The sequence below is a fragment of the Anarhichas minor genome, unplaced genomic scaffold (genome assembly GCF_050575085.1).
Source record: "Anarhichas minor isolate MPS153535 unplaced genomic scaffold, ASM5057508v1 ptg000023l, whole genome shotgun sequence".
NCBI lineage: Eukaryota > Metazoa > Chordata > Actinopteri > Perciformes > Anarhichadidae > Anarhichas > Anarhichas minor.
Genome location: NW_027466469.1, coordinates 6,927,018 through 6,944,603, shown reverse-complemented (window position 1 = coordinate 6,944,603; position 17,586 = coordinate 6,927,018). Strand labels below are relative to the sequence as shown.

Sequence of the window (17,586 nt, the reverse complement as noted above, 5' to 3'; positions counted from 1 at the left end):
TGTCCAAATATTGTGTAATGACGTGTGTGTGTTCTTGTGTATTCTTACTGGAGACCCTGAGCAGGATTTTGTTTGACAGAGCCACTCCGAGGTCATTAGTGGCAAAACACTGGTACTCCCCCTCATAGTCCTCTGGTCGTCCTCCGCTACGGAAACCAATCTCCAGAGTTCCCGAGCGTTTTCGCATTGTCACCCTGGGATCTTTCCCGATGTTGAAAAACTTCCCATTCCTTCGCCATGAGAACCTGAGCCAGAAGACAACGGATCAAAGGGTTGGCGTTGTAACATTGTTGATCCCTGGAACTGAAGTTCATTCTACTGATGTCCTCTTTATGTGATGCTCATTTTGACTTTGATACAGTCTTTCTGGTGACAACCAACTTTTATTCCCTTGTCATCACTCTTCTTACCCTAAAACCCATTGTAGTCACAGGACATTTATAAGAGTCAGCAAACACTCCTGAAAGCTAACCCAATGGAAACTATCCACACCTTCTATTGCATTACAACCAACCATCCAACTCCTATAAATATCTAAAAAAGGTTAAATAAGACTGGAGAAGTTCGTATTGGTTGAGTGAGTTAAGTGTTCTCAAGCAGGGAAAGGTGATAAAAACATTTCCTTCATGCAACTATACTCTCAAGCAAAAATAACTGACATCATACCAACCCGTTCTCACCCCCAACCCATCGAAACACCAATGCTTGGTCAGTTCCCCTCGGCATCTGATACCAAAGTCACAATTGACTTATCTTACTGTACATTGTTACACAACTTACATACTAAACCAACGGCAATAACCTCATCAAGTAGTTTTGAAGCATAGTGCCACACCAAGTGTCAATATTTGGTGAGTTGGGAGTGAAAATATGTGGATTATACAGTTATTTCACATTTAAACCCTTCCAGCAGCTCAATCGTTCCTGGCAGGGTTTTAAAGCTGCAGGAAAAGTTTTAACGCAGCAGAGTAGAAAAAGCTCAAATTAATGGGTGAATGATAACAGTTTCTGTTAAAAAGAAATTCAGGGTAGTGTAGCATATGATAGGACTCTGTGATGATGACTGATGGAATAAATCAATAATAAGGTGTGTGTAGTTTTATGTTTTATACATAAACAAACACCAGTTCACTTGTTTAGGAGGAGACCATTAAGGAAGGGGAAACATGGAAAAAGTTATCTAAGCATGAGGTACACCCGCTGGGCTACCACCAGCTTAACATGGACTCTTAATTGTTTTAACAACCGGTAAATATGAAAGTCCTTTGCTTGTCGTGTGGTTTACTCAACTGCCCCATGACAGCAGCAGCACAACAATCCGCCATACCACACGCTCTCCATGTGCTTGTACTGTAGCTTAATCCTGCTCCATGTGGTGTTTCCAGAGGGCTCCCTGATTAGTGAGGAATACTGATATATGCTTACATAACCCGCCGCTATTTTTAGTAATAAGCGAGGATTTACAGAAGATGCTTCCTGTCCACTTCCAGTGGAGCTGGGCCTGTTTGAGGTGCAGCACAGCACTAAGCCTGAACAATGGGCCACTATTGAAGGTCTGGAGACCAGAGCTGTGTGTATGTGTGTGTGTGTGTGTGTGTGCATGTGTCGTGGCATGTGTTGTGTAGTGAGAGATGAGTGAATAAGTGAACGATCCCTTACGCTGAATGTTTCATGAGCATGAATAGTCAACTGAGTGCATTATTGGAGCACAAAGCCTGTCCTGGGAAGGGGAGAGCCAGTGTGTGTGCATGGGAGAGAGAGTGCCTTATTGTGAGGTTGTGTAAGTGTGTGTGTGTGTGTGTGTGTGTCTTACGTAAAGCCAATCTGTCTCCAAATAAACAATGTACCACTGTCCTGAGCTGGTCATACCCCCAGTGATGTAACCACTGGCGACCCAGTGTGTGTGTGTGTGTGTGTGTGTGTGTGTGTGTGTGTGTGTGTGTGTGTGTGTGTGTGTGTGTGTGAGATTTGAATGTACATCATAAAAATACCATTAACATACCACATTTGTCTCAGATGTGAAAGTACTTTGATGCCAGGTGTGTATGGAGAGAGAAAAAACATTGTATCAGACCACTTGAGACTTGGTGTCAACTGTGTTTGGATGACCACATTTTAACATTTAGTTAAAAGTTAAATTTAGCCTACAAGGGCAGATAAGACTGTAGGAAAGAGAGAAGAGAGAAAACACAGCACATAGTTTTCCAGAAAACAACCACAAAAGAAAGTACGGTATGACAGAGAGAGCTGCTGGTACGTGGAGGCCTGACAGAGTGATGGAGGTAATGGAAGGACTATAGAAAGGGAATAGGATGGTCAGAGCAGCGGCCATTTTATGTGTATTGTCGCAATTGCAACCGTGGTAACGTGTGGACTTGTGTATAAACATCCATTTAATAAACCATAGCTGTATATATAATATGTACAAAGTCACCATGACGTCACCCATTGGTCTGTGAACTATGGTTTTGAAGCCTTGAGTTTGGCATTTTGGCTGTCGCCATCTTGTTTTTTGGAACCAGATGTGATTGGAGAGGGTGGAGCTAAGAACACTGAATGAGACATTTTTAGGAGACCAAAATGTTACAATTTACTTTGATGAAGTGAAAACACACTGTGAAAGGGTTCAATGTGTAAGACGCAAACATGGACAACGGAAAAATAGGTCTCTACCATGGAAAACACTGTGGTAGAGACCTGTCAATTACAAGGTAGCCCCGCCCTAAAGCATACTCTACTTTATGGTCTATTTGACTCTAAATGGACCATCATTTACAAAATGAACATCATGCTGTTTGGTTTAGCATAGAGAGACAGAGCAGCAACAAGCACAACAGACCACTTGTCAGGTTGAGGCTGTGGAGGGCAGGCAGACAGGTGTCACACTGAGTTTAAAGGGTTGTTAGAGGGCAAGAAAAGAGCTTTGGGGTACGACACCATTCAACTGAAGCGGAAGAGCGTCAGTGAAAAAGAGAGGGTTGGCTAACGTGAAAGTGTGTTATTGTGTGTGTGTATGACAGATGGACAGACAGGGAGGAAGGGCAGAGTGGCACATGTGAGTTGCACTTTGCATAACTCTCACTGGCAGAGAGACACAGGGCTGGATGGAGAGGGCAAGGAGACACCAAGGGCAGACCAGACCGGGGTGACAAAAAGCAGCAGAGAAGACAATAAAAGAGAGAACTGAGAAAGACAATGAGCCCGTGAGAAAGGACTGACTGGATAGACAGTGGGAAGTAGAGGAAGAGGAGGGTCGAGGAATGTTTCATGTTCGGCATCACGTGAATCCTCCCTGGACCGCTCTGTACTAGGCTGTGCTGCTTTTTCCCTGATTCCTCTCCAGCTGCGTCTGACTGGTGCACACAGTCACTTCGGCAAGTTGACGCGTCAATCTCACTGTTTTCTGAGTTACCTGCAAGCTTTTTCTAGCTGTCTCACCAGCTATTCTACGCCTGTTAACTTCAGCCTCTCTATTTCGATTTCATTTCCATGAAACGGTGCCCCACCGATTCTACACCTGGGGAATTATGGGGACACTTTTTTAGGACAGAGGCTTTTAATTTTCTTTTTTAATGTCAAATTTACCTTAATTCACCTCCATTGTATTAGAGGTGAATATTAATGTTCAGACTATGCAGTCTTGTAGTAAATTGAATCTTTATTCAAAAATACATTTTAACTATGTTTTTTACCTCCTTCTACTTATTATCTGCTTGTGGCTCTACAACTGATGTATTTCATAAAACTCCAAACAAAGAGCAGAGGACACATGTGTGTGAGCGTGTTGTGAGGGCAGTGTGTGTGTGGGTGGTGTGTGTGTGTGTGTGTGTACTGCTTACGTTGGCACTGGGTTGCCCTTGGCCTCACACTCGATGATGATGTTATCTCTGGGGTCGACAATGTAGTCCTTCACTGACTGTTTGACTATGGTAGGGGGCTGCTTCACTGTGGGGGGAGGGGACAGGCAGAGAGAAGGTTACAGTGATAATAAGGCTGTGCACAGATAATACACACACACACACACACACACACACACACACACACACACACACACACACACACACACACACACACACACACACACACACACACACACACACACACACACACACACACACACACAGCGTTGTGTGCTCTTTAGACAACATGGGTTTTTAATAGTTCGATATAACGATTTAGAGGAAGCTTTCCTAGAGATCAATATACCAATTTCTTGTGTTACAGTATTACAACTCAAGAGGAAGGGAGGCCACTAGCATACCTCTTGAAACCCAGCTCATGTAAGCTGACAAAGCCATAAAAAATGGATTTAGTTTCCAATATGTCCAGTAGCAGCCATGAAAAACATGATATCTTTGGTTTGTGTGTAAGTCATCATACACTGTAGCTTCAATGAAACATTTGTGTCAGTAAAGCTGTCTCACCGTGTAGAGACAATGTTTTACTAACTTTAAAGTGACATAAGAGAAAATGTAAGGTTCAAGAGTTTATGGGAAATTAGCTCAACATTAACCCAGATGCACCTTATCATCCATCCTCCTACATGTCATTACATACTGCTCTTAAATGAACATTTCACCAACCACAGTGACAGGGAAATAGTGACTCTTATGTGTGTTTATACATACAAACAGAATCAGATACATCTGTGATTCGCCAAAAACAAAGCCATTCCCTCCAATTACAGTGGAGTTTAAGACATTTCAGTCATTTTTATGATCCCCAGTATTTACAGCAAACACTGCAATCAGAGATCCCTGAGTCCACACAAGGATGCTGATTGGCTAAAGACTCATAGGTAGTAAAAAATACAAGAAAACGTTTATTACATCTTCTATTTGAAGCTCTGGCAATTGGTTCAGTCAGCTGTGATAACCTTATGACCTTATGAATAGTGAGATTACTAAAATGCGTCCAATGTGGAGACACAAGCAGTCAGATGATCGGATAGATTGTACACAGACTTATTTGGAAGTGATAAAAAAGGCAAACAGTAAAACTGTCCCTGAGCATCCATCAGAGCATCCATCAGAGCTGACTTCCTGGATCAACCAGTGCAGGTACAGTTGATTATCTCAGCATTTACCATGGTGAGTAAATATCCTCATAACTAATACAATAAATGGTAACAACTACCCCAGTTGTGATAAACTGCTGCTTTGCTTTATCCCGCTATGTTTATTCATCAGTTATAAACTGATATTTGAATATGTGTGTTTTAAACCAATGATCAACATTACCATTTTCAAATGTAAAAAGCTACTTAATATTGAGCCATTTACCCAGAATCCTTTTTTTGCTCTGAAGCAGGATAAAACTGGTGTTATTCTATAGTTTTCTTAATGTCAAAACAATGGATCACTATGAATAATTGTTGAAACACAATCTTAAAAAGAGGGTTCAGTAATTTTCTTAAACAGCGAGAAATACTGCTTTTTGGGGGACTATGTTTAGTGGCGGATTAATACACATTTGTTGTTATGGTGAATATTTGTGTATTTCAGGACGGTGTCAATCTCACATTGATACACACAACTATTTTTCTTTTCATGGGATTTGTTGACGTTAGAGAAGTTATGGAATATGATCTTACCTAATCTTAACATTTTAATCTTCAATAATTTATCTTTTTGATTTATATATCTTTCATATATCAATTTGAACCTACTTTCCGTTCTCATAAAATAAATAAACAGATGATAGTTTCCACCTCCCCAACTGTGTTCAGTCTACTATACATATTTAACGACTCATCAAACCCCTCAACATTACAGACACACCACGCAGCCAACATTTTTCTGCCCTTTTGCATTTCCAGCTCACTGAGCCCTGCAAGGCTGTGTCTCTAACTGTACACAAGTACATACACACACACACACTGACACTGTACACACAACACAAGATAACAAGCTCTTCAGAGGGCCAGCCGCCTGCTGGATTAAAGGAGGGGCTTGATGCTCTGAAAGAAGGCTCTGTGGCTGATACACCAATGAATTCCTTTCTAACAGAAAGGACAGAGATCTGTAATTGAAGCTATTCCAACTAATCTCATCCACAACTGAAAAAGGACTATATCCCTCATGCTGCTATGGCAACCATAAGAGTATTTTCATAGTATGCTTGGTAGTGATAAAAGCCGGGCTATGAGAGATAATTGGTATGGAAATTACTCCTCAGCATCATAAGACTCACATTCTTTAAACCACCTCTGAGTTATGAATGCTGTACTGCTTTTAAATAATACTAGTGTTCCCTTAGTGTATTTCAAATGCACATTATTTACTGTTTCCTCCAACCAAGGAACTGTTCGACTATTTCAATCCATCATTCACTCTCATTCATTAACAAATGTTGGGGATTTGAAAGCATTTTTTTTTTAAATCACAAATGGAAAGTATGTGTTTACCAAAAAATAGATTAGGAGTAGAAGGTGCTTTCTCATTCAAATCAATGTAGCAGGATGGTCGGAGCGGCGGCCATTTATATGTGTACTGTTGCCATTGTGATAGTTGTAGCCAGCTAACTTTCGTTTAAAGTAAACCAAGTTTTTGGTTGAGGTTTTGCAGTAACGACTAAAACGAGCATTGGAGTAGAAAACTTACGAAGCACAGAGAGCAAGAGTTAATGAGTAAAATAAACGTAATGCCTCATTTAAACACTGTTGCTACAGGAAAGCACATTGCTATTGCCATATTAGTTACAACTTTGTTTGGCTCATTTCCTGAAACCAACTAACTAGCTGACTAGTTAGCTAGCTTGCTAGCTCCACCATGCTTTAGTGCTACGCTGGTTATAGAAAATGAGCTAAACAGCAGGCTGATGGACATTGTTGCAGTTAGCTAACTAGCCAGCCATCTGTCTCCGGAGCTACGTCCGCTCTCTTACCGGCTAGCTGCGACAACACTTCCTCTGACGTGTGTTGTCACCATAACAACAAACAACAGAAGACATTTTCTTTTGTATTAGTCAAAGGACCAAAAACTGTTTAATGTCCATTCTACCCCTATTCTTTTTCTATGAGTGTGTTTTACCTCTAGCAAGATAAAAAAGAAACTGTTGCAAGCTAGGAGCGACAAGCTAGGAGCTGGTGGGACAGAAACATTAGCAATGTTAAAAAGAAACACTTACGGTCTTGCAGGATCTTTGCTGTTAGTCCAATGTAAAGCCAAAGAGAGACAGAGAGAAGCATGGACAAATAGTAATGTGATTGTTAATCGTATTAGAGACATATTAACATTTATAGTACTATGTTATAACATATTTTTCATGTTATGTTATGTTCAACTCAGTGGTTCCCAGCTGGCACAGGTGCATTCTGAGTAAGCCGGTGGTGCAACTTTGTCAAAGAAATTTAGTGAATTTTCTAAAAGTGAATTTATTTTTAAATACCGTTTCTGTCCTCCTGGACTGCTAACCAACTTTACAGTACAGGTGAACACCAGTATGACACAGTATATACTCAACTTAGTTTTACCTACACTGAACACAAATGGAAAAAGAGTATTATAAAGTGAAGTACTGGCCTGAGTTGAAACCCAGCCGGAAAACCACTTTTCTTTTATCAGACCTATTCAAATATGTTGGAAAAAATATCTAGTAGACCGAAGAAGTTGTTTTTATCTTGTGATATCATACCTAATGGTTAGCATTGGATGGATGGAAATAAACAGAGTGGGTATTACGTTGGCCTACTGTGACCTGATGGTTGAACCCTTAGGCTGGACCAGTTGAGAACCACTGTTTCAGTTTACAGTTATGCCGTGTAGAGTTAATGCTATAAAATCATTAGAGAGAGAACTGTGATCTGCAGAATGAAACACAGAAATGATCACTCACCTGTAAGGCGTTCCCGTATTAGCAAAGGGAGAGCAGTAAGGAGGAGACAGACAACACACAAGTTATGATTTAGATTATAACGCAGTGTCATAACTGTGTATTTCATTGAAAATAACGGATTAGTAACAGAATGGAAGCATAACCATAACTGCATATAAAGCTGCTGTATTCAGGAGGCCAGCACATGTAGTCTTTAAAGGTCTGCACTGTACGTAGTTTTTACTGATGTAGTTGTGGAAGGATTTGCAGACACTGTTGACATGATTGACAGGGAACGGTTCCTTTAAGGCAGCCCACTCATGTTTTCTAACTTAACAAAATAAAAGTCACAGGAGAGACTACAGATGTCCTGCTTACTGCTGGTGACGAGGCAGTTTGTTTCCTTCCGACTTTCATTTCATTTCATCACAGTGAGTGGGGCCATGACACGTTTTTCTTAGGCAGCCAGATTCTGTACGTGATTACAATGTGTTTTGGTTTCTGCGTCGCAGTGGTGAGCCGTCAGCCCACTGTTTCCGTAACGCCAGCCGGTGTTTCAGTCGCCGGCCGGCGGATTGATTTGTCAAGCTTGACAATTTTATGTGACTGGTTCTTGTCATTGTGTTAATTACATTGATTCCGACTTGTCCGTTAATGAAGAAGCATCCCGCCATCGCGGGGTTATTTCGGTTTTTTGTTAATGTTCCGGGTTCAAAAGGTCACACATCCCGTTGTATGTTTCGTGAGCGCAGTCCATCGAAAACATTATATTTCCAAATGCACTAACGTTAGTATTATTCAAACGTATTGTTCGGTTCGTAAGCCTCGTACCGAACGTTTTAAAACGAATACGTGTATTATTACACCAATAGAAATAAATAACTGTAGCTCTGTAGGACAGCACAGAAGGCCCAGGTATAAAATGCATGGCCCGCCACTGCTGCATCGCCAATGAAAGTGAGGAGTATACAGTGAGGTGTGTTGCACCCAATAATGGGATCATTTCCTGAAAATGTAATATAATTGACACCTAACCTGATCGAAAATGCAATGTTACCCAATGCAATGATTTGAGAAATAACATAATAAAATTTCCTGACTGAACTGATGATGTAAGAACTTTGACAGACGATGTAATAATGTAAAAAGTGATGCTTTTTTCTCGGAAATGTAAAGTGTGCAAATATAGAAAATGTATAATACTGTTAATGTCATGTTTACTACTGAAAACATTGATTTAATGGTTGACATTGTGAACTCTAGGCTTTAAATTTGAAAATTACAACAGATTGCAAACGTTGTTATCATGGAAAAATGCATTAAACTAAAACCCCTGTCATTGTTAAAGAAGGCAAAACAGTCAATTCAATCTCTATGAAATGTTCTTTTCCATCTGAGTCAACAGGGATTCTTATTGAATGAAGTGTCTCCTCTTCCTCGCCTGATCTTATGAAATGTCTGCTTTCAAATCCATTTTGAAATGATGAAAAAGGTTGACCTTAATCCTTAAATTTAGTACAAATTTATTGACTTCTACTTTAGTCCACCCTCATGGATTATGATGGGGGGGAATGAAATCATATATTTAGTTAGTTTTAAGGGGGCCTTCACCAAGAAAGCTTGAGAACCACTGCTTTAACTTATAATAAAAGTATAACGTTGATTTTCTAGCTACTTTTTACACTCCTGGTGATTTATTTCCTGACTAGGCAAAGTTAGCATCACTTTGTGTTGAGAATGGTTCACAATAACGTAATAAGGTATAACATTATTGATAAAAACGTTATTACAACATCAGTCAGGACATTTTATCCTCTATTGGTTGAGTTATTGGGTTTTATTACATTTTCGAACCATATTCAATTTGTAGGAAAGTGATACATTACTGGGTGCTACGAGGTGGTAACTGTGGTAAAGTGGATTCAATGTGTCAGAAAAGACTTTGAGTAATGTGGTATCATTTTGTCCCATTTGCTATATACCAGTGGCGGTCCGTGCATTTTATAACTGGGCCTTCACTGTTGTCCTGCAGCTGAAATACCACCTTATAACCACATGATGACGCCACAGTTATCAGTTTCTAAGGCTGTCACTATGTACGTATTAAATGTACGTACATTTGTACATGTATTAAATGTACATACCTATGTACGTAACGTTCGGTACGAGTATTGAATAGTAGTAGAGCATCTGGAAAATGCAGAAGCTTATATTCATGAAAATATAATGTTTTCTGCGCTCATGGAGGACAGTGGTTCTCAGCTGGTCTGGCTGTGGGACCCTCCCATCCCTCCTTAATGACAAGCCGAAGCCCAAAGAGATCATTTTAGGATTTTACTTTCAGAACTTGAACGTACTGCTCTGCAATGTCTTTCCTCGTCTCAGCCCCCTGTGTCATGGTGTGTGGTAATCTCACTCAGTCAGAATGCCCATATTTGATTGGCTGAGCTGCATCACGTGATGTGATTCACTACCCGACAGCCTCTGCTGTTTCGTTTCAGGATAGTCACGTGCTCGCCCACTGACCAATCACAGCATACTCTGCACTCGCGGCAGAGCTGCATGGACACTGAGCGGCATGTTATGCTGACGTCATTATAGGCTGGCTCGCAGGCGCTGACACGTCAAAGAATACGCCCAACATGTCAAACTAAAGATCTGATTGGTTGAAGAATATGACAATCAACAATATCGTCTCCATTTACTTTAATCTGCACTGGCTGCAGGTGAGAGTCTGCAGGCCTCTGCTCTTACCTAGAGACACAGAGGTGAAATCTGATTGGATAAAAGCTCTACTTAAAACAAGCTGCACTGGAAGCAGAGCAACTGAGGAAGACAGTAGCTGTGCAATGAGAACATAAGATAATGGGTAAATATTTTTATAAATTATAATACATGTAGTGTATTTAAGAAAAATTATTAAATTATAAAATAGATATAGCTTTGTGATTCTGTTTAGGCCAGCAGAGAAGGCCTTGCAGGCCCTGACAGCCCGCCACTGCTATATACATAAGTACATACTGTATATAAAGTATAAATCTAGTTCATCCAGTCATATTGTAATGAATGCTGGAAATGCTGACTTTTTTAAATAAAGTGTTGTGCTGACGGACAGCCACAGTCAGCTAAAAAGACAGGGAACTTACTCAGGGATCTTAGTGTGTAACAGGACTTTTTGTTGTAAGTAATGTAATGCAACACTAATTATTCAACTGGAGCCAAAGATCATAAGAATTTAAAAGAACATTTGACTAATTGCTGTAAATGTACTAAATACCTCTTTGTGTAGATATATATTTGTTATTATGTTTGCCTGACTGGTCTGCTTTTGATTTCTCCACTGACACACAGGAACACACACACAAAGATGAAGCGACCCCTAGCCTGACCTTGTGTTACAGATGAGCCCCGATAGAAGGGGTGTGCTGTGTGCGCACTAATGCATGCTCACATCCATGCTGCTATTCACTATTATGTCTTTGTCTTGTATATCTGATCCAGTTAATAATGATGACTGTGTTCTGTCCACTACAATAGAACATTTTACTGAACTTAAATAGCACTCATCAATAGCCCTTTAGATATTATCATGTGTAAATGGAGTGTGTGTTAACGTGTGTTGATGTGCAGAAAGCTCTCATCAATAAAGGTCAGGAGTGCAGTTTACTGTGAAGCCGATAAGGAGGCATAAGGAACAGAGGGGGATGGGGCTGCTCATCCTGTCTACTGAATGAAACCATCAACACTCTGTGGAGCATGTGGTGCCGTAGTTAGCTCTGACAGAAAGCCACAAGGGAAGAGCCATTAGGGGTTTGACATGCCATATAGCATCATTTGGAAATAGAGAAACATGATGAGGTGCATTGCAAAGCTGAAAAATGGATCGCTGGTGGTTTTTGATATACGTTCAACGCCTAATCGTGCAATCAGAAGACCCATTTTAACATTGTTCTTGCTGCTGTGTATATCCAGAGCTACTGGAAAGCCATGAACCAAGTCACACTCCTTGTCCACTATGTGTAAACATGCTTGATCTGAATATTTATTGCCATTCTACATTGGGTCGCACAAAGAAGTGTATTTTATGAGGGAGTACGGAGGAGAGAAGCTGCTCTGTAGTCCGGTGATATGACAGCAGATACCTCTGTGTCGCTTCTGGTTCTGATTCTGCTGCTTGAAATCGTGGACCAGAACTTTAAAACCTGTCTAGTGATGATGTTTAAACTGAAGTATTTTGAAAAAAAGGTTAGTTACCTGAAGCACAGGCTTATACATAAAGCTTTTAATAAAGTACAGCAATAGGCACTTTGAAAAAAAAAAACAGCACTTTATAAAACTATATTAGTTGCCACACCCTACTATAAGCTTGACTAATAACCTTTTTTTCCAGACTTATCGTCTTTGTCTGATCTGTTATTCTATGTGTATTTTTTTCATCTAAGCGATTCCGTCATCTCCATTTTGCACCGAAGCCTATTATAAAAACATAACTAAGAAGGTGTTCAACTCCAACAGTGTGTTTGCACATGCAATATCACACAGCAGGTCATGCAGCAAACATGAACACTGTATCATACTGAATTATGAATCTATGTAGAAGTGACCAATTGATTCTGTTTATTGTCATAAATAAATAAAATCCCTGACTGTCAGTTTATCACAGTGTGGAGAATACATTAAGGAGAGGTCACTGGGTCATAATGGTATTATCCAAACGGTCTCTGTTGGGCAGGGTATTTGCATGTGCGTGTGTGTGTATCAGATCAATAGGCCATCAGAAGTCCACAGTTGAATGGTCAGGCTTATAAGAAAAACAGAGAGAGAGATGGCGCCATAGGGGGGCAGAGGACTAGAAGACAAAGCAGCTGACTGCTGCGAGTGTGTCAGCATGCAGTTGTGTATGCAACATATAGGCCAGGTGTCCTTGGGGCTTTCAGTATCAAATCATTTATCATCACACAATTGTGAAACATTCATCTTCGCTGGGTGTGTGTGTGTGTGTGTGTGTGTGTGTGTGTGTGTGTGTGTGTGTGGTGAGAGGAAGAAAAGGCACGACTCCTCCCTTTCTCCTTTGTGCTTTTGTTCCCAACTCCCCTCAGGATTCCATTTAACAGCTGAATCCAGTCAGGCTCTTTTCACGAGTCATAATGGACAGGTATGAGAGTATGTGTGACTGCATGTGTCTGTGTCGGGACTGTAGCTGTATAATATATTAATATCTGTGCCTTGGAACCAAAGAAAACCTAGGAACTTTTGAATTTGGGAGCCACCCAAAGTGATACGCTATCACCTAGGGATCTGAAGCAGTCTATTCTCATGATAATCAAATGTTAATGGGATCACTAGGGCTCCAGCAGCACACTTATGGTTTATATTTTTAATAATAAATGCAAAGATATTTTAAAACCTTTGTGGGAGTTAATTTATTTATATATTTATTCCTCTAAATCATGTCAACATATTCGAGATTTTTATTGTGTGATAAGAAAACTGGTTTGAAAAAATGTCATTAATTTGGTTTCTTTGGAGAAAACAAAGAAGTTAACTCTTTGAAAGAGGCCTTAGAGCAAACAGCTAATACCCACTGTTTCATTATTTAAAGGGCCCATCCAAACCCAGCGGTATCATGTGATAGCCAACAGGTTGGTGATGATAGAATTGTGATTCTAAGGTTAAAGAAACATTTACCAAGATGACGTTAAGGAGTTGCTCCTGTGAGTTGGTGGACTTAAAAGAAACACAAAATCAATGTAGCAGAGATCACAATATCTTGACTTTTAGCCCCTGGTATAGGTCGAGCTCCAGAAACACTGGATCCTAGACTTCCCAAAATACAACTTGACAGTGTCCTTCCATGCCTGTCAAAACTCCACAGACTTGTTCAGTGTTTAATTGAGGCCTCACACACTGCACGTCGCACCACAATCGAGGAAACCAATTTGAGGCTATAATGGGGCTTGATCCCTTCATATCAGTGTCTGTCTGGTTTAAGGATATGGTATTCATTGGGATTAACAATGCTGATGCTGGTTTGAGTTTCCTGCAGTATCCTGCAGAGCTCCACTGACAACTGTGTTGCATAGAGGGCTGGCCCTCAATATTCGACTATTCGGATATTCGTTCGCTGTATAGGTTCTCCAATTTTGGGATTCTGTTTCGTTTTTTGTCAACGTGTAAAATGGGTTGCTAAATATACCTGGACGACCTTTAATATACCTGGGTGGCCCACTAAAGTAAAGCCTGTGTGTGGGAAGCACAGTATGCTCAGAATACTGGCTGTTGATTAATGCCTAAGCTCTAAAGCCCGAAAAATGATATTTTGAACACCCAAGCTGCATTTTCTATTTATTTCACATGGTGTTGGATTCATCTGATTCAGCTGACATTTTAAAGGTTTAAAGTCTCTCAACTGCACACTGACAGAAAAAGCTGCCACAGCATGACGATGCATTTATCACTGGGCCTTGTCAAAATAAAGGTCAGGTTCAAAAACATTTGTTGAATTTGTTACAAGCGGTGTAAATCTGGGAATCCTGGTGGTCTAGTAGTCTAAAACACAGTGTAGTATGTTGTGTTCCCCTCTCTCCACCATGTTTCCTATCTTCACTTTAAGCTCACAATGCCAACAAAAACATGATCCAATGGACTTGCAAAACACCTCTCAAAGGGCAAGAAGCACCAACTTTCAATGTGACAGAGCAAACTAACTAACATCTCCATTGTTCTGTGTCAGCTTCTGTCAGCAGTTTGAAGAGTTTGTAAAATGTGAGCTAAAAATGCTTTGCAGAATCTGACACCAAATGGAATAATCAGTACTACCATTCTTGTTTGTTCAAAGTGCTGTTTTCCAGACAGCAGGTCAATGGGGCGGCAGCAGTCCTAGCAGCATTGAGCGCCTTTGTGAATGGTCATAGGTTTTGATCACCATCTGCTGTACCATATTGTGTTAAAACAGATCTGATGATTGCTGAATGACTTACGGTCTTGTGGGACTTCAATAGGTGCTGCTTCGCGACACAGTAACAGCACTAATGACATGACAGCCAGGGCAACGTGGCCCCCTTGCCCCAACATCTCTCCCCCTCCGATTGGCCGGCCTCGTCCCTCACCTCTCCTGACTGGCAAGATGGTTCTCCTGACAGCAGAGGACCTGAGAGTACAGACAGAGACAGAGACAGATGGTTAGGATGACGACCGTATATCTACAGTATAAACCCTCTGTGTGTGTAGATGTGTACTGTACGCATCCTGGCATGAAAGTGTGTGTTGACTCTGGCCTACATTCACAGCTGAGTCCTTGTGTGGCTCCCTAGAGAGAGCAGCCTAGAAACAATGCCAAGGAGAAGCTCTGTATCTTAACGTAGGATCAGGCTCCAATCACAAGCTGTTTCACAGTCAAATCTATAACAGTTTCAATTCAATTCAACCCAGAAATGATGCTGGAGAACAGATTATTGGAATTACATCAATTCATTTGCTACAATGTTATTATCTTTTAAGTTGAAGTTACAAAAAGGTATTAAAATACTTCATAGGGCTGGGAAATAGCTCTATATTACCATTTATCATCACCATTGTGCAGTGGCGGGCCGTGCATTTTATACCTGGGCCTTCTGTGCTGTCCTACTACAGTTGAACAGCTACGGTGCAGATACATGAATCCGTGCATGACGGAACGCTGCGTCATTAACGGACAATGCATAGTCAAATCAACGTAATTAACACAATGACAACAACAAAGTCATAAGAACCAGTCACATATATTCATATGACAACAAAGCATGACACAACAATCCAGCAACACTGCAGCGGATCCACGCATTCCACCACACAAGAGCACGAGCCATTCAAATAGTATTCATAAAAATGACACGATAGACAAATGAACAGTAGTAACGTTACTGCAGATGTAAAAAAACAAACTCAGTTTGTCACTTACCGAATGCTGTTCCACTTAAAGACAAAGTCCATCCTCCTTTCTTTGTTGACAAAGAGTTTAATCCCAGTACATCGTTTCAGTTCCAGTAAGAAGTCCTTCTCGATTCATGCCAGTGACACCAGTGACAGTCGAGCCTCCCCAATTGTATTTTGCAGCGGGGCCGGGATACCACCTCCGCCGGCCCGCGGACCAACCGCGGGCGGACCACGGTTGTGGAGCTCCGTTTCCCTGCGAAAGTGTTCGTTGATCTGTAGATCCACTCGGGTTTCTCCAAAAGTTTTCAAAAGCACTGTAGTGTCCTGCCGTGCTATGGCGTCCTCAGGTTAGCATAGCGTAGCTCCAAACACCAAGACGCTCAGTTAAAATGAAACACATTCAGCCATAAAATGTGCGACGCTGTCAGCCAGGAACACCGTTCATACAAATAAATAAACTACACCAAGCAAAACCCTAAAAAATGTATAATTTCTTCCATAACTTTCAAGTTGAAGTCTTACTACTCCAACTAACTTCTGCCAGCTTCCTTAAATTTCACATTAGTCACGCGCTCGCCCACTGACCAATCACGGCGCACGTTAATGCTGACGTACTTAGCAGGCTACCTCGGTGCCACTGGCACGTCAAAGAATACGCCCAACATGTCAAACTAAAGATCTGATTGGTTGAAGACTATGACAATCAACAATATCGTCCCCATTTACTTAAACTACAAAGTCTACCTAGAGGGCCTCTGGCCTCTCTTCTATAGAGACATAGGGGCTGAATCTGATTGGATAAAAGCTCTCCTTAAAACAAGCTGTGCTGGAAGCAGGGCTGCAGGCTGGAAGCAGAGCAACAGAGGAAGACAGTAGCTGTGCAATGAGAAAATGATAAGCATAAGTATGAAAAATTATTAAATTATAAAATAGCTATAACTTTGTGATTCTGTTTAGGCCAGCAGAGAAGGCTTAGCTGGGCCTGACGGCCCACCACTGCCATTGTGACAACATATTTAGGCTCAAAGGTCTTATCTACCGTATTTTCCGCACTATAAAGCGCACCGGATTATAAGGCGCACCTTCAATGAATGGCCTATTTTAGAACTGTTTTTATATATAGGGCGCACCGGATTATAAGGCGCATAGAATAGAATAGCGTCGTAAGCGTGTCTCTTGAAAGGTGCCATTTTGGGGTCTTTATACACACAAGTGGTGTTGGACTAGGAGTAAGCACAGTACCGGTGTTTACCGCGGTGCGGCTTTGTAGTTTACCAGTCGTACTGAAACATTTTGACAGAGCGCCGTGTACAACCAGTATGGATCAACCAATTAACCAATTGATCCATATATAAGGCGCTCCGGATTACAAGGCGCACTGTCGTTTTTTGAGAAAATTAAAGGCTTTTAAGTGCGCCTTATAGTGCGGAAAATACGGTATATGAAAATTCACACAGGCAAAATGTAATTCTACAAAAACAAATACTACCGTTTGAACAAAAGTTATAAAGATGTGTTTGTTCCATCATTCGATTTTGAACACTTAGCTGTAGCTAGTGGGGCACACATACTGGGACTCACATGCACTAACATGCACTAAAGGCACACTCAACTTGGTGGTAACAGCACAGCACTATAACTTCTTGAGTGATCTTGTCAATTTGCTGCTGTCAAACTAGAGGCCACAGATTGTATTAGGAATAAGGGGACATATTCTTGGTAGAGTTTTTTCCACAGGTCAGGGTTTCAAAAGTGACTTGTGTGTTGTTATCACATCATCTAAAATGAGCTTTTCATTTAGGGTTTGAGAGATTCTGTGTTTTGGAGTGTGTTTATTTGATTACAAGCATCACACTC

General features: G+C 40.9%; 1 protein-coding gene across 1 annotated transcript in view; it reads right to left on the bottom strand.

Moving 5' to 3' along the window:
* Window positions 1-16,276, bottom strand: part of nfasca (neurofascin homolog (chicken) a) — a 63,979-nt gene extending 47,703 nt beyond the window's left edge. Inside the window, exons 1-5 of the mRNA XM_076096921.1 lie at window positions 15,755-16,276; window positions 14,796-14,965; window positions 7,129-7,146; window positions 3,840-3,945; window positions 49-245 (exon numbers count right to left, since the gene is read on the bottom strand). Of these exons, the coding sequence (XP_075953036.1) occupies window positions 49-245; window positions 3,840-3,945; window positions 7,129-7,146; window positions 14,796-14,965; window positions 15,755-15,786 (523 nt within the window). The 5' untranslated portion in view covers window positions 15,787-16,276. The remainder of the gene's footprint in view (window positions 1-48; window positions 246-3,839; window positions 3,946-7,128; window positions 7,147-14,795; window positions 14,966-15,754) is intronic.
* Window positions 16,277-17,586: the final 1,310 nt, after the last annotated feature.